Raw genomic sequence first — 22,098 nt, 5'->3', positions numbered from 1 at the left:
CTATTACTGTACAACAAAGGAAACTGATTTCCCTCATCTTGGTTTGGATAGTCTGTAATAAGGCAGGTAAAGGATGAGATTACATTGACAATCTTAACTACTCATGAAAATAAATTTAAGTTGATATTTATATCTACTTTATGCTTCATAGCACACATATATATATATATATATATATATATATATATATATATTGTATTATGTATGACACTTAAATTTTGAGAAGTCTGATATACTAAATTAATAATATGCAACAAGCTATGAATAAAATTTCTCCAGATAGGGGAGCACCCTGAAGTCCCATTGATAGCAGTTGAATATGAGGATGTTCAGCACTTCTGTGAAGAGTTTCTCTCTACACATCTTCCCATAACTGTGGGAGAAGAATTAATGCATGTCCATTGTACTATCCCTTTAAAACTCACCATTAATGCATTAAGATACTTGCAACATTCTGACCAGAGCTTGCATTGAAAATGGCAGTAGGTTTCAGTACCTCAACTGGCTTTTCAAATCTCTTTGGCTATGTCTATACTACCTCCCATCTTCGAAGGGAGGATGGTAAGTAGGGTGCTGGAAGATTTTTAATGAGGTACTGCGCTGCATATGCAGCGCTTCGTTAAGCTAATTTTCCCCCGCAGCAACTTCAAAGTGCCAGCTCACGTGTAGGTGTTTAACACTTCAACATTCCCACGGGGGAGAATTAGCTTAACGAAGTGCTGCATATGCAGTGCAGCACTTCATTAATAATCTCCTGACATGCTACTTACCATCCTCCCTTCGAAGTAGGGAGGTAGTGTAGACATAGCCCTTTTGAAGTAAGACCCAGGCAAACACAGAACTTTTACCCTTTCATACTCCAAACAAATTTAACAAAAAAAAAAAAAAAAAAGTTAAAAAATGCACCCAGTTTGTCAAGAAGTTATTTCCAGGATGACTGCATTACCTGACCACATGAGCATTAACTGAAAACAAACTACAGATTGTACCTCTCAAATCTGTCACTCTCTCATCTGGCAACATCCCTGATCTGGCAGGACAAGGGAGTACCAGGCTGTGGCTGTGGTCAGTGCTGGGGCCCCCACTTTTGCCTGGCAGCAGCGCAGGGGCTGGAGCCCTTGCCTGCCCCATGGAAGGACAGGGGCTCGGAACCACACTACACTGTAACAGCTGGGAGCCCCTGCCTGTCCCACCGAGATGGAGATCCCAAGATGCTCTACAGCAGCACATGGCTAACCAGAGCCCTGCAGCAGCCATGAGCAGGGGGTAGAGCCCTGTGGCAGCCCCTGGGTGACCAGCCTGGGGCCAGAGTCTCGGGCAGAGGGAGGCTGGAGTTGCAGCAGCCCCAGGAGTGCAAGGCTGTCTGTGAGCAGAAGTCCTGGGCCTCTCCTGGTGTGGCAAATTCTCTTGTTTGGGACGTCTCCAGTACCAAGCATGCTGGATAAGGGAGGAGCAGCCTGTATTAAAAGACTGTTAAAACAGAAAAGGAAAAGCACAACAATCATTTAAGTTAAAACAGATAAGTTTGCTTCTGTTAGATGGAACAGTATTAATGTTTCTCACCACGGAATACATAAGTAACTTGGCCTTAATGTTTACACAGAGCAGTCCTTCTGGAGAGAACTTTTCCTAATCATTGTGCAAGACTCGTGAAGTAATACTAAAAAATACTTTAGTTACACAGTTATTTACCAAAAGCTACTCAAAACACTGAGCCGTGAATTTTAAGTTTTTAAATTGTATAAAGTATTTTTAAACTTCTCTCAATGTAGAGCATAAAAATTAAAAACTGGTTAAATGATAAGGGAATTTTCCCTTTAGTCCTATAAGAGCTTTCAACATTTTACCATGAAATATTTCCAAAAAATGGACAGAACTCTAATCTTTAAACCAGATTTCCCACAGAAAGAATTTCATAACCACAAATTATGTAAAACAAAATTCGAATTTTTTGCAGGTTTTAAAAATTGTCAAAAAGTGTATAAACTAACCCCATCTTCCTTTCATACTTATTTTTTCCATGAAACAATGATAATACTGAGCCTGAGCTGTCACCAAAAACAAGTTTATGCTTTTCATGCAAGATTGAGAAGAGTCAAAAGCTGTAATTCAAGCATATCAAAAGAGTAACCAGAAGAATGGAGAGTATGGCTCTTTTATTTCAGTGTTGTGGTTTATTCCAATGTGAAAGTTCTGATTTCATTGTAATAGATGAAAAACCACAGAGCAGCAAGAGGGTTAGAAAGCCAACTCCAGCACCTTATCAAAATTGTGTAGGGGGAATTTAATCAATGTGCATCAAATGACCTTTACAATAACTTCATTACTAACAACCATAACACCTTACTATGTTGTTCAAAATGGTTGGAGGGTTTTCCTGGAAGTAAATACCTTAAAAAAAGTCTATTTTTGAGCTCTAGCAAATAATCTTAGTAAACATCTAAACACGTTCAAGTTGAAATTTATCTGTATTCTTTTAGCTAAAGGATTTGTTTTCCAATTAAACAATTTAAATTGTATACTGAATTCTTAAATACCAACTCACTCTATAAATAACAGCTTAAAGAGTATTTGTTAAAATACAGAAAATATACAATTTTCAACGTGCTTGCAAAAATGTTTGCAATAGAGGTGACAGGAATTGAGTTTGCCAAACTGTGCATTTTTTTTAAAATAAAGACTGCAATGTCTGTAGTTTCATTTACTTTTGCTGATAAAAATCTACCAAACATAACTACAACACCTCTTCTCATGCCTCTGACCCCCACCCTCCGAAAAAAACCCCCAAAGTTACTTTTCTAAAGGCTGTAGAAATAATGAATAAACATTACATTTTTAACTGTATAAGCATGAAAATTTAAAGCTATAGACACTGCAGGTCAGTTCAGACAGTATTCAGGAGTCCTGTATAGGTGAACGAGACGTTTGTTTCCATTGCTCCATCAGACAATTCAAGAGTTAAGTTTCCATGATAGCAGCGATATAGCTGTTTGCTGGTCCAATTAAGTATTCCAAGTTGATTTTTCTTTTCTGGTGGGCCATATGAAGTCCAATAATCAGAACAGTCAGTTCAAAATACAGAAATAAGAGCAAAGACTCCATATAACAAAGCACAAGGATATGCTACTAGAAGCTGTTGTCCTTCCATTGCTAAGGCAGAAATGAAGATTTTGGAAGCAGAAAAACTGCACCATCCAATAATTCCAGCAGTGAGAATAATTCCCATCATCCCCCTGTAATAAGAAAAGAACAGTTTAAAAAGCTGTGTGTATGTTTAGATGCATGCAGGAATTAGAATATTACTAGTAAGTCATATTTCAAAGGTTGCTTGTTTTTAAACTTAAATACTAGATTTCTGTTTGAGGGCTTTTAAATAAAGTGTACATGGACTTCTTAGGAAATATAAGATAAGTATTATTATTCAACAAAGATTTTGGGGAAAGTTTTAAGTATAAAAAAGGTAGAGAACTGAGAAAATTCAAAACAAGTTGTTTCTCTGTACTTCTGCACATGTAGCTTTCTATGATGAGTAATGAAGTGGTGATTCTTTTATTTAACTTAGTTTTCCAGACTCAACATAATTATTATTACTTAAATAAACTTACAGATTGAATTTCTCTAATCCCACACTCTCTGATCTGGCAACATCCATGGTCCAGCATGAGTTTAATAAGCTGATGTCCACTAATCATGGGTGTTGCCCAGTTTCCTGTGGTCCTACAAAGTTTGTTTACAGCCCCCAATCCTGGCTCTCAGTGTTGTGTGCTGTTATTTAGATGTAATTTCTCTCTAAATGGCCGTGTCTACACTAGCCCCAAACTTCAAAATGGCCATGCAAATGGTCTGCTCATGGGAATAAGGGGACTTTGAAGTAGGCGGGGTCCTTTTGAAAAGAAGCCCCGTTGGGACGAGCCGCACGGCGGTGAGCCACGTCAATTTCGAAGCGCCGCGGCCGCCCGCATGCTAATGAGGCACTGAATATGTATTTCAGTGCTTCATTAGTAAACTTCGAAATGGCCATTTGCATGGCCATTTCGAAGTTTGGGGCTAGTGTAGACGTAGCCAATGTCTTCTAAGAGCCCAGTAAGCACTAGAAGTGTTGGTAATGTTGCTCGACAATACTGACCTCCCATAATTTGGCAAATTCAGCTTCATTCAGGTACTGGGGTGCAAGACTAGAGACATTCAACCCGTCGTTTTCTATACCCTGGTATGCAATTTCTTTCACAGTTGACAAATTTACCTGAAGTACACTACAATTTGAGTCTAAAAAGAATTTAATAACTGATAATGAGTAGAGCGAACAAGTATTCATACCGTACAAGTGATTACTTCATTTGAGAAATCCAATATTAATTTAGTGTAAAGTCCACCTAACAGAACCCATCCTCCAACCTCATGGGAGAAAAATCCACAATATCTTGAAGCAGGATTTTTTTTTTTTTTTAAATAAAATAGTATTGATACTTACTGCAAAGAAAATACAATGGCAAAACCAGAAAGCAGGATCATAGGAAGAAGACAGTATCCCAGGACACTAGCAACACAGCCAAATGACACGCCTGTCATGCTCATTAAGTTCAGCAGGCAAAACATTCCTAAACATCCAATTGCACTAATTCCATACACATACCCAAACTGAATTTTACCAGCCTAAAGACAAAAAGAGTAGCACAAGTTAAACATATTTTGTCTTAAAGTTGACTTAATATTACATTTTACAAAAAGCAAAGAATACAAGTGTGGTAATCTCTGACCTATGGATGAATGTTAAGTATGATTTAGGATATAAAGATGAAGATTAAGAATGGTATCCAACAAACAATCCAAACAGTGGAGAATCTGTATGTTGAAATACCCAACAGGTGTTTATCATATCATTTTTCAATTATAAAACATGGTGAAAACGTAGTGTGCTTATTTGATGCGTAGCTCTTGTTGGACTACAAAAATCTTATGAACTCTGCTGGATTTACTCTATTAAACATGCATACTGATCCTACTCTGAAGGTTTTTTTTTTAAATCAGCACTTTTACTGCAATAACGATCAAAGGCGAAATGAAAAATAATCAATGATATATGGAAAACAGCTGCCTATGACTACTCTTTCCAACTCTACCAATGACTCAGTTTCTTGATTTTTGTCACAAGGGGGTAAACTGTTTTTTGCAAAGTGCCATGCACAGCTATGGCACCATACAGATTCATCATGAACAATTTCAAATTTTTGTGCACTTGTGTCATGTTCCTTGTCTAGAATTGTTTATGGCCTAGTGAAACAGTATTAATACACTATTTAAAAATCTGATTCCATTATATTTAGATGTGTCCTCTCCGAGCATGATGCGAAGACATGACTTAAGAATGCATCCAATATGAACAGAGCTGTGTACTGCATTAGATTGGCAGACAGGCAGGTGTTTCAACTAAAGCCCTCAAAGTATAGCGAAGTCATTCTTTAATTATTAGACAAACCAAGAAAAATGTACCAAATGGGTGAGTGCTGTACAGATTGTGAAATATCTGACAAAAGCAGGCTGTGAGACCATAACTTGTGGACCAAAAGCACAGTGGTTCAGAGGCAGGGTCAGCCAACTGACAGATACTGCAAAAAATTCAAGACGTTCATAAACAGAATCCTGGTTTTTATTGTTAATGATATACTCAAGACTATAATATTGTCCCATACACCAGTTTCTGAGCTGTTTTCACTTCAGGGTATTTGCTACTCTCTTAACCCTAGCTGATTCTCCAAATATGCCTACAGTACACACATAACCATTAATTTTGAATTCACTCAAACTGCTAAACACATACAGGTAGTTACATTCTTCATTCTAGAGGGGAGTGGCTCTGAGTTACTACTGAGAATTCTTTTCCTGATAACGCCTATAGGCTTCAATAGGCACAAGCCTAGCAAATATTACCAGCTTTGAGTATTATTTTGCTGAATTGGTGGTAAATCATGTCTACTGATGCTGCCATTAAAATCATGTCTAATGTCAACCATAGCAACATAATTTTAGAAGTAAACATTTATTAAACTTTTTCCTTGAAGGCAATCAGCCAAAGGACCACCACCACCAATAAGCAAAGTATACTGAACAAAGAAATACTAAAATACAAGTACATTTTCAGTGCATCAGGAACTGACATGATAGGAAAATCTACTACGCATATAAACACAATATGCATCAAGATCCAAAACCACAGTTAAGGTAACCAAATTAAAACATTTTGTGCAAACGATTACATTCTATTGAAACTGTTTCTGATAGTAAGCAAGACATCTTGATTTGCACAAGAAGAAACTGCAATGTGATTAAAATTGAAGATTTAACTTTTATAAACCAAAGACCATAAATCATGATTTTTCTTCTCACAATTGTGACAATGGTCTTCAGTCTTCATGACAAAAAAAAAAAGCACCATATTCTACACAAGGAAGATATGCAAATAGCCCACTACTTAAAGGAAGATGGCACCCAAAGTGTGGTGAAGGTAACGTAAAGACTCCAGTTAAGCGGCTTTGAATAAGGCTCAAAATCATTTATTAATGAGCCAGAAATCCTTGGTCAAGACCTATTTTGTTACCTCTACACCACAGAGATTCTTCTGAGAGACCAAAGGATAATTTAGCTTTTTGGATTATGATATATGTTATTATTTTGCAAGTTTCTTACCAGCAATAATGTGGCTCCAAAGGCAAGACAGAAGACCATTGGTCCTGCCAAATCAGTCTCATTCATGATGCTGCCATCTGCTACTTTTAGTGGGTGCAGGACTGTTAGTGTCTTCTGCCAGATGTGGTCGAAATTGATCCCTAATTCTATAGGTTACATGAAAAGAATTATGCAGATGTTTCCCTTATTTCTCCTCTGTCCCCATTTTCTTCACCCTTATTTTTTCTGCCCCCTCACTTTCAAATCTGCTCTAGATTGAAGGCAAGACATGAAGGTTATCAAATGCCATTCCTAAGATAACCAAAAAATATTACATCTCTGCTTTATGGGGCTGTGTACGTACACTAAGTGGCACTCCAGTTCTCAACTATGCAGGACTGAGGGACTCCTACTCTCTAAGGCTCAGATTCCACAAACTGAGCTCCTTGGTCACACCCAATGACAGGAGTGCTTCTGAGACTGACCCTCTCTGCATGGTACAGCTCTGATTTACCAACTCAAGGAGTGGGGCACCTTCTATCTACATAGAGTAGTAAACAAAGTTTGTGAACAGTTTAATATTAGAATGCACATATCTGCTTTCATCATCACTAGTAACAAGAAGGATAACTTGTCTTAAGTGCTGACTGACAGAGAACATAGAAAATGTAGTCATCAGTCCAAGTATCCATTCTGGCATCTTCTCTGTAAGACATATCCTACATATCTATCACTCCCTTCCTTAAATTAGAATTAGGGTTCTAAACACCAAAATGTCTTAAAGGGGCACTATCAATTTAACTTTTAACCTTTTATCATTGTAAACAACATCTTTTATAAACCGACTGATGGAGCGGGGAACCTATACTTTAATTTTCACATTTGACATGTCATGTATAGTTAACTTCTCACTTAATTTGTGTGGGTCTCACAGACCAACATAGTAGAGAAATAAGAGAATGGGACTGTAAAGTGAGAAACTGCCCTCAGAAGCTGGCAGGGCAGATGCAATTACTTCTAACTTTATTTTTAGTTAGAGAGTACATTCCTTCCCTTTCAGGTTACCCCAAAGTTAGGGATTATTTTGGAGATGAGTAAAAGACAAGAAGTTTACCTTCTAGTAAGGGTGGTTCATCCTCAAAATTGCTTCCATAAAATGACTGTGCTGTAGTTGGAGTGTATGTTTGTGTTGGCTGGTAAATCTGCCCTGTGTAAGGCTGCTGTTGCTGCATCATTTCTGGAGGGACAAATCCACTTTGCTGAGAGTAGTCATAACCACTATATTGTCTGTGAAGAACACCACAGCATTACCGGCAGGCACAGGTTTGTTTTTGTTTAAAAAAACCCTTTTCCCAGTCACATAAAACAATTTCAATAACAACTTGGAATACAGTATAAAATCTTGTTTATCTAATTTCTAAGTGAAGTTAATTGCTTCCCTACCCTAAATATGTAGCTTCACAAATGCCCTCAATCCAACCCACCACAAGGAGTATACATTAGACCACCAACTTACATGGAGGTTGCATTATTGCACAACTCAGCATAAGTCAAATTTCACATAACCTGGGTGAGACAGGAAACTGGCTGCCACCACTGACAGGAGAGAGGAAACTGACCAACACCACACCACTGGTCAGTTTCCCCTCTCCTGTGAGGGGCAGGCAGCTGAGAGCCTGGATATGAGCTGCCTGCCCCTCACAGGAGAGGGGAAACTGACCAGTGCTGCGGTGTTGGTCAGTTTCCTCTCTCCTTTCAGTTGTGGCAGCCAGAGACTGACTGTAAGTGGAGCTGGCACCTGGCTCCCAGCTGCCCACCACTTACAGGAGTAGGGAACTGACTAGCGGAGCAGCTGCATTGGTCAGTTTCCCAGCTCCCTGCCACTCAGAGTTGTGTTAACCCAAGATTTGCACAACTTGACTGCGAGTATCTCAGGGTTCTACTATATATGGGTTAATGGACTCCATCAGAGATCACCTAATGATAAGAAAATTTAGAAATTTACATAGTAACAGGGAGGAAGCCATGCTAGTCTATACACTATCAAAACAAAAAGCAGTCAAGTAGCACTTTAAAGACTAGCAAAATAGTTTATTTTGCTACTCTTTAAAGTGCTACTTGACTGCTTTTTGTTTTGATAGAAATTTACAGATAGTAGCATTTTAGGCCAAAACCAAGCCAAGTTCATTTAATCTGAAAATTTAACAAGATCGGGGCTACAGTAGACTAAAAAAGGTATATCTGACAATGCAAATATAGTCCTTTCAGTTATATCTCCGACTCCTATAATTTATCAAATGACAACATGAATTTATACTTCTGGTATTAAATCCTACATTTAACAGGGCTCACTCTTGAAAGGAGCTCCAACATCTTCATATTCTTTAAGCTTCCTGTATAATGTATGCATAGACCTGAAAGAAACCCTAGTCAAATTTGCTACCTTCCCCCTTCCCATACAAACAACTATATCAGACACCACTCTTGGCATACATGTGCTGAGCATTATGACATTCAGAGTACTAAGCACACATTATGACATCTACCATCATGACCTGATGCAGATTTCAACTTTAATAATATTTCAGTATCTAACTCGAAGTTTCCTCAAATTCTGGTCATAGAAGACTAATTTTGTGTCAGATCTGCACTTTTGAATATTAGCGATTTGAACTATGTGCTTATATCCACACACCTGAAAACCAATAGATTTTAACTTTTACTGTCTTACAGGTAGTCTGAAACTCATACCACCAAATTTCACCAGTGAAGAATCATTCCCGTAACACTCAAAAGGGTACCTTATTTCTAAAAAACCTTCTTATGTTACCAAACATAATATTTTTATGTACCTAATAGAGTTATTCTTCAACAGGTCTCTTTTCTCCACTCATTACATTAGTACATTGTATAATTTAATGCTATAAAGGTCTTTCTGCACTTTGGAAAAAGAAAAACCAAGACCACAAGACACATTTAAGAAAATGAGTAATTTCATTAAGAGAGGTTCTTATTTTCCCTCTTTCCATCCACTCAAAGACCACACATAAATGGGATTCTCTATATGCCAATCTCATGTCCACTTCCATGGAAACAAAACTCTAGACACCTCTCCAGCAGCACTGCGATTCTCTGAACTTTCCTAACAATGTACTGACACATTTCCTTATATTCCCTTCCCACACAGAAATTCCCCTTTCTAAATGAACATGCCTTGTGACATATATGAACATGATTTGTTTGGGAAGAGTCAAGGTCTCTCCACACCTCACAAATCTATTAGAATTTTTGAGGGGAGTCAATAAATATGTGGACAAGTATGATCCAGGGGAATCAGTTCACTTGGACTTTCAGAAAGCCTTTGACATGGTCCCTCACCAAAGACTCTTGAGCAAACCAAGCATTCATGGGATAAGAGAGAAGGTCCTTGCACGTAATCAATAAGTGTTTAAAAGACTAGGGATAAATTATCAGTTTTAATAACAGGGTTGTCTGCCAGGAATTTGTACTGGGACCAGTGCTGTTCAACGCACGCATCAATGATTTGGGAAAAGAGGCAAACAGTGAGATGGCATAACTTATAGATGATGCAAAATTAGTTATGATAAAATCCAAGGCAGACTATTAAAAAGTTACAAAATTGGGTAACTGGTTAACAAAATGACAGGTGAAATTCAATGTTGACAAAGACACAGTGGAAAGCATAACCCCAACTATCTATACAAAATAATGGTATTTAAATTTAATGGGATCTAAATTACACCTTTCCACCCAAGAAGAAACCCACCAACAAAAAAATACAAACCCAAACTCAAAAAACAAACAAAAAGAAAACCCTTGGAGTCATTTTGCTGCTTCACAGATTCATAAAATTGTAGGACTAGACAGAACCTTGACTGATCTTCTGTTCCAGTTCTCTGCACGACAAGGCAGGACTGAGTATTACCTATACAATTCTTGAGAGGTGTAGGTCTAACCTGCTCTTAAAAATCTCAAATGACAGAGATTCTACAACCTCCCTATGCCTTTAATTCCAGTTCTTTATCCTGGTAGTTAGGAAGCTTTTCCTAATCTAGAACCTAAACTGTCCTTGCTGCAATTTAAGACCACTGCTTCTTGTCCTATCTTCAAAGGTTAAGGAGGACAATTTTTCTCCTTCCTCCTTTTAATAACCTTCTATGAACTTGAAAATTGTTATATCCTCCTTCAGTCTTCTCTTCTCCAAACAAATACACACTCAATTTTTTCACGCCATTCATGTTTTCTAGACCTTTAATAATTTTTGTTGCTCTTCTCTATACTTTCTCCAATTTATCGACCTTTTTCTGAAATGTGGCATCCAGAGACGAAAGTGCATAACAGAGCAGAATTACTTCTTGCTTACAACACTCCTTATAATACATCCCAGAATGTTTTTGGTGGGTGGAGACAGGGACCACAAGAGTAATATGCTGGTGACTAGCCTGTGATCCCTTATGATTCCCAGATCTCTTTTTGCAATACTCCTTCACTGGCAGTCATTTCCCATGTTGCACGTATGCAATTGACACTGTCTTCCTAAGAGGATTACTTTGTATTTGTTCTTACTGAATTTCAGCCTTTTACTTCAGAACATGTGGACAAATCATTCTGAATTGCAATTGTATCCTCCAAAGCACTTGCAACTCTTCCCATCTTAATATCATATTTTCTATGACATTAGCTAAACCATTGACGAAGATACTGAACAGATATGGGGGAGGGATAGCTTTGTGGTTAGAGCATTGGTGTTGAAAACCCTGGGTTGTGAGCTCAATCCCTGAGGTTGCCATTTAGGGGTCTCGGTCAAACAGTGGTTTTTTTTTTACACACAAAAAAAAAAAATCAGGGATGGTGCCTCATCCTGCTGAGAGGGCTGCGGACTGGACTGGACGACTTCTCAAGGTCCCTTCCAACTCTATGAGATATGTATATCTCCATATGTTAACAGAAGCAGACCCAAAACAATTCCTGAGAGACACATTTGATAAGCTATTCCAGCTTGACTATAAGTCAGTAATACTCTCTGGGAAGGACTTCCAACCAGTTCTGCACCCATCTTATAGTAGCTCCATCTAGGTTGTGGTTCCCTAGATTATTTATGAGAAGGTCACACAAAAGAGTAGGAAAAACTTTACTAAAGTCAAGATAGCACATCTACTGCTTCCCTCCCTTGTCTGAAAATATCTGCTCAAATTGCAGTGTTAGTCAAAAAAACTAGTGTTAAAAACCATTTGAAAAGGGAGAAGAGAAAAATATCATAATATTACTACATAAATCCATAGTGCATACATAGCTTGAATGCTGTGTGCAACTCTGGGCATCCTATATCAAAAACATATTAGAACTGGAAGAGGTGCAAGGAAGGATCACAAATATTTGTATGAATCAGGATATAAACCAGACTCCATGTAAGAAAAACTTAGAAAAGAGGTGAGAAAGGGCAAATATGACAGAGGTCTATAAAATCTTTTGAATAAAGAACTGTAATTTACTCTTTCACATAATATAAGAACCAAAGATCACCTAATGTAATTAACAGGCAACAGGTATAAAAGAAAAAAAAGTTCTTCTTCATACAAAGCAATTAAGCTGTGGAGCTTGTTGCCAGGTGACATTGTGAAGTCCAAGACTACAACTAAATTCAAAAAGAATTAGCTGAGTTCATGGAGGACACATAGATCAATAGGTATTAGCCAAGACTGTTAGGGTCTTTACCCATGCTCTTGGTATCCCTAGCCTTGGACTTCCAGAAGGTGTTGTGCGCCTGTGTGTGTTGGCAATGTAAAGTAATACAATTACATGTAAGAAACTAATATTACACAATTTAGAAAATGAAACAGAAATCTACAAATTACTTATTGTACGGTCCTCCACTTCCACTGTAATCGTAGGAGTGCGTCTGGTCATCAATACTATAACTTGTTTGGTAGAAATCTGTATTGAAGTTGTCAAACCCAGACATTGCAAATTATCTGTAAAATAAGAACATCAAAGCTTGTGTAAGTCATAAACGGTAACTATGGCCTCTAGCTAACAAGCTGCTGACATGTTTAGAAACAAATATTTGCTAGAAAGCTGGCAAAATCAAGAACACTCAGAAAATGATTGTAATACTTTAGAAAACTGTGCATGCATCTCTCTCTGAATGTAAATGTGTAACATTTCACAGCACCATAAGATCTCAAAACAGGTAAATTAAAAAGGATACACTATGAGTGTTTCCTTCTGTAGTCACTGCTAAAATACAAGTTAAATGTCATCAACATAGTTAACGGTCACAAACTGAAAGTGAGAACAAGAAGTCCTGTGGCACAGACTAACAGATATTTTGGAATATAAGCTTTCGTGGGCAAAGCCCCGCTTGATCAGATGCATGCGTGAGTCATGCATCTGAATGTGTTAACTAACAGGCCAAGCAACAACGGGCGCTGTACGGCCAGGAAAATACACCACAAACCTCTTCGCATTGTCAACATTACCACGCCCAGGACGCAGCGAAAAGTACTCAGGACGGAACCGTTGTCCACGGCTCCCCCGTCCGTCCGCTCCGAGCGGGGGCCCAGCCTCAATTCCTGCCACCGTCTCGCAGCAAGCGGGGGCCAATGAGCTCCCACCCCTGCACCACAGTTTTCCCCTGTGGAAAGGGCGCCATGGCTCGGAGCCAACCCGGAGACACCCGCTGTCGTGAAGAGCGGGGCAGTGCCAGGAGTACGGGTGGGCAGGGAGACGACTCTCCCGTGGCTCGGCAAAACAGGACAGGCGGCTCCCCAGCGTGCTCAGCTCGTGGTCTCCGGAACGGCAGCCCGACGAGCACGCGAGGGCCCTCCACAAACTCACCTGGGCCACCCCTCCTCGCAGCGCTGAGAGAATCCCCCTCCCGGCTGCCGCCCCTCACCCTCCTCCGTGGCGACGTGTCACGAATCAAAACAACCACTTCCGGATCAAACGGGACAGAGCATGCGCAGCAGCGGTTCCCGCTCTCGGGCCTTCGGGTTACTGAGCAGGCGCCGTGACGATTCCCGCCGCAGTGAGACGGGCGGGGCTGAGCATGCGCATGCGCATTGGACGGTGGGTGGTTCGTGCTGCGAGAGTCGGCGCTGGTGGCAGTCGCTTTCTCTCAGTTAGGGCTGCTTGGAAACAAAGGGCCTTCGCCGGTGCCTTTTTTGTATAGGAGTTGTGCTGGGTTGCTCGTGTAAAGTTGCAGGGGCTGAGAGCTGGAAGCAAAGGCCAGCTCGTTCCTGAGGTCAGGGGAATGCTAGGGCAGAGGGGGCTGGGTCGCCTCATGCCCCTCCCAGGAATTTCTTCAAGCTCCATGGGGGGGGTACGCCCCCCAGTTTGGGAACCCATGGACTACAGCCATTAATTCATTTTATAGGTGTGGCATTCTTGTGATAAGATTTAATTGTAACTGTTATTTTTAAATGAGAAATTTAGTATTTTATTGTAACCCCTTTTCTCTCCTCCCTGAGGTAGTCTGGAGCAGGTAGAACTCAGCTGTGTTCAATATTAGGAGTCCCAAGTGTCGCAGGGGTGATGTTGCATAGTTGGGAATCCCCTTTCCATCCTTGATTTCTAAAGCTCTGTAAAATGGCAGTGCCTCTACCTGGCTGGCTCCTGTACACACTTAACAGTGTGCCTTTGGAAACCTCCAGGAAATTTACTCCCAAACAGCAATTATAAATATTATATATCTAATAGACCACATTAGAATCAACACATACCTTAACAACTTAAAGAGATGGGGTTACAGACTAAGCATGAATGAAATCAATTAACAATATCCACAGAAATAAATGAAACAGAGTTTACATGTACGCTGCTCTGAGTTATCTCACCCCAGAGTGTACACTCTTTAATTATCAAAGTTCCAGTTACTTGCTTTCATTGGCATGTGGCTGTTTACTGGATTGCAGACAGCTTGGTGAGTTCTGTGTCAGTCCAGGCAAGGCAACAAGCTGACCAGGCACTCTGAACTGGAGTTGACTCCTGCAGCACTTTAACAGACACAGATCAAGACATCCCTGCAGGGTGTCTCATTAGCAGGCCACAGCTCCCCAAAGCAGTTCCTGGCTGGGAGAAAACTTCACACTCATACCCCTGAGAGCCTTATGTCCTTTAGAAAACTTACAGATTTACCTCATCAGCTACCTTGGGCCTCAGATTCCACATCTGTAAAATGGGAAGAAGAATAATGCTCATTTATCTGAAAGGGGAGTTGTAAAGTGTTAAGGTTTATTTTTCATTTTATTTTACTGGCTCATTTTACTAGCCTGGGATTAAAATGTAAAGCTTAATACTGGTTATTATAATTACATGTGGTGGGACGTGGTAGGGAAGGTCAGCACAAACCTCCCACATTTCTGAAGATCCTTGCTAGGGAGGTAGAGAGTAACAGTGCCAAAATCATAGAAGTAGAAGGATCTTGCAAGGTGATCAAGTCCAGTCTCTTAGACTGCTGACAAGGCCAATCACCATCTACAGCAGAGGTCAGCCAACCTCGATATGGGTGCCAAGAGTGGCATGGAACTCAATTTTCATTAGCATGCTGGGCAGGAGCTCAGTCCCGCTCCTCCTCCCTGAGGCAGCCAGGAGCTTGCACAAAGCCATGCTGCCTGTGGATTAACAAAAGACCAGGTAATGCTGCCAACCACCATCTAAATGGTAAAGCTGTGCCTCTTAATTTATTTATTAATGAAGCTGTTGTAAGTAGGATGATTAATGACTTTGAAAAATATCACCAGCACTCAGACTGTACATAGAGGTCCAAAGGTCAAATTTCGGCACTCCGCCTCGGAAAGGTTGCTGACCCCTGATCTAGACCATAAAGTATAAGCAAGAAGAGGACCTTCCTCTGCGCAGGAAGGGTTATCCATGTAATCCCTGTGATAGTCAATGTGAAATGTGTTCGTGGAGGGACGGTGGGATCTTATTTTCATGAATCTAGCGAATCTTCCATACAACACAGGTAGAGTAGAAGGGCTGGTATAGCTATTCCAGCCAATAGGCTAGAGTATTAACCTCTGAAAGCTTTTGTAACGTGCTGTAACCTCATGGTCTGGCTATAATTCTTCTCATGCTCTGGCTCATAAAATCAGCTTTCTTAGCAAATTCCATTGTTAGAGCCCATGTACTGGCAAAATTCCATGTTTTCTAGTCTGACTCTACATTCTCTCTGCAGTTTCAATTAGATGCAGTTCTGCCCTTCACTTCCTTTCGTAAGGGGTAGCTCTTGAGTACCTATTAGCTGTTGTATCCCACTACAGAAACGAATGTAATTCTCTGATGGTTATTGGAGTCTTCTGTATATTGGGTTTGTTGAAAATACAAGTTCTTACAACTTTTTCCACTTAAGTATATGTCTAATATTATATGATAGTATATAGTATAAGGTGGGTGCATAAATGGCTGGATAACTGTACTCAGAGAGTAGTTCTGAATGGGTCTCAATCCTGCTGGAAAAGTATAACAAGTGGGGTTCTGCAGGGGTCTGTTTTAGGACCGGTTCTGTTCAATATCTTCATCAACAATTTAGATATTGGCATAGAAAGTGTGCTTATTATGTTTGCAGATGATACCAAGCTGGGAGGGGTTGCAACTGCTTTGGAGGATAAGGTCATAATTCAAAATGATCTGGATAAATTGGAGAAGTGGTCTGAGGTAAACAGGATGAAGTTTAATAAGGACAAATGCAAAGTGCTCCACTTGGGAAGGAACAATCAGTTTCACACATACAGAATGGGGAGAGACTGTCTAGGAATGACTACAGCAGAAAGGGATCTAGGGGTTATAGTGGACCACAAGCTAAATATGAGTCAACAGTGTGATTCTGTTGCAAAAAATGATTCTGGGATGCAGTAAAAGGTGTGTTGTGAACAAGACACGAGAAGTCATTCTTCCACTCTACTCTGCATTGGTTAGGCCTCAGCTGGAATATTGTGTCCAGTTCTGGGCACTGCAGTTCAAGAAAGATGTGGAGAAATTAGAGAGGGTCCAGAAAAGAGCGACAAGAATGATTAAAGGTCTAGAGAATGTGACCTATGAAGAAAGGCTGAAAGAACTGGGGTTGTTTAGTTTGGAAAAGAGAAGATTGAGGGGTGACATGATAGCAGTTTTCAGGAGGGAGAAAACTTGTTCTTTTTGGCCTCTGAGGATAGAACAAGAAGCAATGGACTTAAATTGCAGCAAGGGAGGTTTAGGTTGGACATTAGGAAAAATTTCCTAACTGTCAGGGTGGTCAAACAGTGGAATAAATTGCCAAGGGTGGTTGCAGAATCTCCATCGCTGGAGATATTTAAGAACAGGTTAGATAGATGTCTGTCAGGGATGGTTTAGACAGTACTTGGTCCTGCCATTAGGGCAGGGGGCTGGACGTGATGGCCTCTCGAGGTCCCTTCCAGTCCTAGTATTCTATGATTCTAGGTAAACTTAGATATACATGTTTGGAGTTAGTAGAAAAAAATCAATAGATCCTAACACACACATTATTATATATAATTCTCCAGCTCCATACAGTTAAATTAAAATGGCTGTGTAACATCTGCCAAAATTTACTTCCCGCTACGTTCATCTACTGAATAAAACTGCGATATAGTATCTTGATGTGGGGTTGAGATACAATTCTGAAAAATGAAAAAAATCAGCAAAGAAATTAACCTACAAGGTAGTAACTGATTCTTAATAGTTAGTTTTAAAATGTACCTCAAATAATTTTCTAATGAAAGGAAAAAGTTTGCCTTTGACTAATTTTTGTCTCTAGTGAATTTCCCTTGTTTCCTTGAGCAGTGCTGTCTTCAGGAATCTGTTACTTTTAGGCAGGGTGAGATTATGAGCAGGTGATTAAAGCTCAATGTTGGCAGACTGCATGCGTTATTGTATTTCTATCTCTACCATTTACTTTGGTACTTTTGGGCAAGTTACTTAAGGTTGTAACCTCCTACCCTTTCTTATGTTCTCGTTAAAGAGACCAGGTCTGTTAATGGAGCTAGGTTCTACTGATCATGAGCCTGATCAGTTTCCTATAGAAGACAGTGTCAGAACTCCTATTTTCATTCCTACATCACAGCTGAATGTGATCTAGCCCAGAGTGGCAGGGATAGAGCAGGACTGTAAATGATCATCCAGTTCACCAGGTGCTGCTGTGTTGCATGCAGAAGTATTAAGAACAAAGAAACTCCCTCCTGTCTTCCCAAAGCCCCTCCCATATTGGAATGCAGGGGAGCAGGGGCAGTCAACAGGTGAGCTATGACCCAAATCCAGACCATGAGATGCTTTTGAATGGACAGCAGAATCTTTTCACTTACTTATTATCATTGTTAATGTGGTATGAAAAATGTTTCTTTGGAGTCTGGACCTTGATCAAGAAATCTGGACCTTGACAAAAATAATCAGCTGTCCCCGCAGAGGGGTGAGTGTGACAGATATTGCAAATGCATGCAGTATCTGCAAGGTTTGGACTGTGTAAGTTTGTCTGTCTGTATGGCTGAGCCAGACTTTGAAAGCCTGAAAAATCAAGTATTTTATATGAGATGAGACACATGCTGTGGGCCTGTAGATTATCCATAGACCAAAGAATGAATATGCTTTGTCTGTCTGTGTGTTCCTGACTTATTGGATGGATTTCATTTGGAATTGGAATCACGGAGGGATGATTAATGTAAAATCTTAGGGTTGACTTAAGCAGGTGCCCAGCCTTTGAATCTCTGCCCTTGGGAAAAGCAGCAGTGACTGATTTTACCTGCTTCTGGAGGCTTGGGAACAAAAGCTTTTGACCAGTAAAGGGTCAGAAGGGCCCTCATTTTGGTCCTACATAAAAGACATGAGGTTTTGTATAGGCATGGGAAACCTGGGGAAGGATTGGAAGGACTGGAACCTGCAGGGAGGTTCACTGGTAAGCCTAAATATGTATTTAGATCTTTTATATGCTTTTCTCTTTAAGGCTTTTATCCCAAAATAACTGGGTTCTGCTCTGAAGGAGCTATTTGGTTACTTGTAACTGCTGTCCTAGGCTGGTCCCACAGCCCTCGAGAGAAAGCAAGGCACAGAGGCTGGACTGTTCTCAGATCTGTTGGGATAAGCACACTGACATTTAAGAGGGCTGCAAGCTTAAATCTGAAAGGGAGTGAGAGATGGTGTCTGTAGGCTTGAGAGGCCACTCCTTGTGCAGAGCCTCAGAACTGCTGAAGATGTAGTTATCCCAACACTGTGAGGAGCAAGGTCTAAAGGTGGTGAGAAAGAGCCACTCAGAGTTTGTAGTGGGAACTGGGATAAACAGCTGACTGGATATAGGGACTAGAATATGGATCTGAGACAATAGGCCTTGCATAGGGAGACTGCGGCAAAGACCTAGTGGAGGAGTGGGGAGAGGCTGTGGTAATCTGTGACAAAGAGCTGAGACAGGCTTGGAGGAAGACAGGCTGGAGTGTTCAGACACAGGACAGATCATGTTTTGGGGAGGCAGTGTAGTGAAAAAACAGTGAGTGATCATAGAGTTAAAAAAGTGTCATAATGCATGTGGAGAAAGGGACTGAATTTGCCAAGGCAACCTTAGCTCTCTCCTTTCTTAACTCTGGAGTACTGAAATTTGTGTCTCTAAAATTCTTAGAGTACATTTTGTATGTAATTACATATAAATATTAAACCACACCAGAAAGGTTCTTTGTTTTCAGCATGCTCTCAAATTGTACAGCTGCTGGCCTGCTGCTAGTTTGCCCTCTAAGATCTAATTTATCTTGCATTCCATTGGCAGTTGCTCCCTTTACTTCTTCTAGTGCCATGATTTGCTTCTCCTTTTCATTGTTGGGGACGGGGCATGTTCTCAGATTGTGTTAATTAAGACTTTTTATGAACTCTCAGCACTAGGTAGTACAGGAGGATGCAAGCATTTGCAACTAAGATGAGCTTCCAGGTGGGCAGACAGGGAAACCTCCAGCTGAGGTTGCTTAGCTGAGAATTCATAACCTCATGAATCATAATTGCTGGTTTGCTATTGTTGCTGAATAGGTACATAGTAATAAGGATCAGAAAATGTGTTGATTGAACATTTACCAACACTTAAAATCCCCACTGCATGTGAATCTGGCTTGTATGTGCACATTGGGGATTAAACACTTGCAGGCTGGGCGCATGTGCTTTAGAAAATGTGAGCCTTTAGTTTTGAAATAGGTGTACCCTTTTCTTTGGGTTTCCATTTTTGGAATGTGTTTCCACGTGTTTTATTATTCAAGCTCACTGCTATTTAATGATTTCTTTGTGTGACTACTGTATTAAAATTGTAATTCCATTGAAGTCCTTTATCAAACCTTTCTTATAAGATATGCCTTGCAATGAAATCTGAATGCTGGATCTCCGAAGAGCAGTCCTATAGAAAATATGCATTGTGTCTTGGAATCTGAATAGAATAACAGTGCTGGAATTATAACCACAGGTAGGGCACAGATCAGTAACCACAGTGCAGTGTGTTTATTTTTTTTTGTTACAATTCACTAGACAGTTAGCTAAAAGCTCCCCTCCTTGCCCCCCATTCCAAGTCTCAGTCTATCGAGTTTAATTGTGATTTGGTGATTGAAATGTGTGGCTATAAATCTGTGCAGATTAATTTAGAATATTAGACTTTGCTTACAGTTACAGATCAGACTAGTGCTTTCATTATCTTTGGTCCCTCAGTTTGCACAGGGCAGAATGAGATTACTTCAGAATATAACTTGGTCACTGCAATTGTTAGAGGAAAAAGCACTTTTGTTTGTAACACACCTAGTTGGCTAGATGTGCTGGAGAGGTTTGCACCATTCCATGAAGCAGAAGGTATTGTCGGTTGCCAAAAGTAGGATTATGGATCAGGGGTTCAAAAGACAGGGGTGAGAGCTGTACAAGAATGTGAATAGAGTAGAATGTAGGAGGAGACAGTTGGAGACCTCTCCCTTCTCTTCCTCTGCCCAACATGGTGGAACTGATCTCCTCCAATGTTCCTCCTCTTCCTTGGCTGGTGAGGTGAGGATTTACTGAGGTGTGAGTAGCAGGAGAAACTGATGCCAAATTAAGAAGTTTCTGGGCCTGCTGGTAGGTGGAGGAGCATGATGTGCAGTTCCTAGGCACCTCCAGAGCAATAGCTATCCCACCACAAGAGGGAGAAATGAAGAAACCTGCTACCACTAGCATCTTCTCTTCAATGGAGGAAAGATAGCAGCAGACAGAACCAGTCCGATAAGTAAGACATATGGATGTTGCATAACATTGTCATTTGGAAATGTCTTAAAATCTAAAATACAAGAGATTTCATTGGATCATTCACAAATTGCTGAGGAAGGACCTCCCCTGAATCTTTCTATCTGTGTTTCTCTCACTACAGACTAGCCCTATCATGGCTAATTGATGCTTTTATAGGAAAGGGTGTGGTCAGGGCCGTGATCCTACCCAGGCAGGCATGTGTGTACACATATGGGCACATTGTACATAAAAACCTTCGGATACTTTTATTCTCTTGTCCTTTGTTGATACACATTGTCATCGTACAGCAAAAGAGGGTAACCGACACACCTAGGTGTGATTCACTGTCCCATGTAGTGGCACCTAGATCACTTACAGAGAAAATGAGTCTCCTCTACAGCCTGAGCTGAAAGTCATCTGGCTTTTAGCTCAAACTGTAGAGGCACATGCCTTAAGCTCCAGAGATCCCAGGTTCACGTCGTCCTGTGAGCAGTTACAAATGCACTGCTGTTGTACCACATGACTTCAAGGCCCATGATGATACCTACTGAAATTCCCCCTTTTGTTTTGTTTTCTTTCATCCAATCCCTGGAAGATACCTAATGTGGAGATTCCCATGTGCTTGCTACATACCACATGTTCTGGTTTAAATCCTAAAGTCCAGCCAGCTGAATTGGTTAGGATGTATGCTAGAAATTCTCTGGGTAGCTGGGTAGGAAATGGTCCTTCCAACAGGCTCTAGAACTTCAGTGGAATAGACGCTGTTGCTGGCACATTCCTGGTTCATACATGAGAATTAGAATATCAATTTTAATTGGGCTATCTTCTCTTTACCAAGTGCGTTTCATGCCCTATGTCTCTGAAGTAAAAGGACAAATAGTTGTGTACTGCAAACCTCAGCTCTGTCCACTTTTCTTTACAGATTTCAAGTAATTATGAATAGTTTGTTTCTTTTTTTTTCTCAGGTGCATGTGCATATTTCAGAAGTTTATTAGAAATAGGCTCCATTATTCAACCAAGAAAAAGAACTTTAGCAATTTGGACTTTGTACTGATTTTACTCTGAGTAATTTGGATGATACAAGGCAGGTGCTTCTGCCTTCTTTATATCCATCTTACCTAAAAGGAAATGTGAGATAGTATTAAAAGAAGAAGAAAGTAAGAAAGAAAAATGATAATCCATCAGTCAAAAATTAAGGGTATTGTCAAGTCT

At 40.2% G+C, this 22,098-nt stretch overlaps 1 protein-coding gene across 2 annotated transcripts; it reads right to left on the bottom strand.

Moving 5' to 3' along the window:
* Nucleotides 1-2,049: 2,049 nt before the first annotated feature.
* On the bottom strand, nt 2,050-13,624 carry YIPF5 (Yip1 domain family member 5). Of its 2 annotated transcripts, none has more exons than XM_075009919.1 (6): nt 13,522-13,624; nt 12,540-12,656; nt 7,778-7,950; nt 6,685-6,830; nt 4,472-4,653; nt 2,050-3,233 (listed from the first exon to the last, which is right to left on the bottom strand). In XM_075009919.1, the coding sequence occupies exons 2-6, from the start codon at nt 12,644-12,646 to the stop codon at nt 3,071-3,073; spliced, it is 771 nt and encodes a 256-aa protein (XP_074866020.1). In that variant the 5' UTR covers nt 12,647-12,656; nt 13,522-13,624; the 3' UTR covers nt 2,050-3,070. The 2 variants fall into 2 exon arrangements, with proteins under 2 accessions (XP_074866020.1, XP_074866021.1); XM_075009920.1 differs by lacking the exon at nt 13,522-13,624 and adding an exon at nt 13,142-13,161.
* Nucleotides 13,625-22,098: the final 8,474 nt, after the last annotated feature.

Source organism: Carettochelys insculpta, chromosome 15 (genome assembly GCF_033958435.1).
Source record: "Carettochelys insculpta isolate YL-2023 chromosome 15, ASM3395843v1, whole genome shotgun sequence".
NCBI lineage: Eukaryota > Metazoa > Chordata > Testudines > Carettochelyidae > Carettochelys > Carettochelys insculpta.
This window is presented reverse-complemented; position numbering and strand designations above follow the sequence as displayed.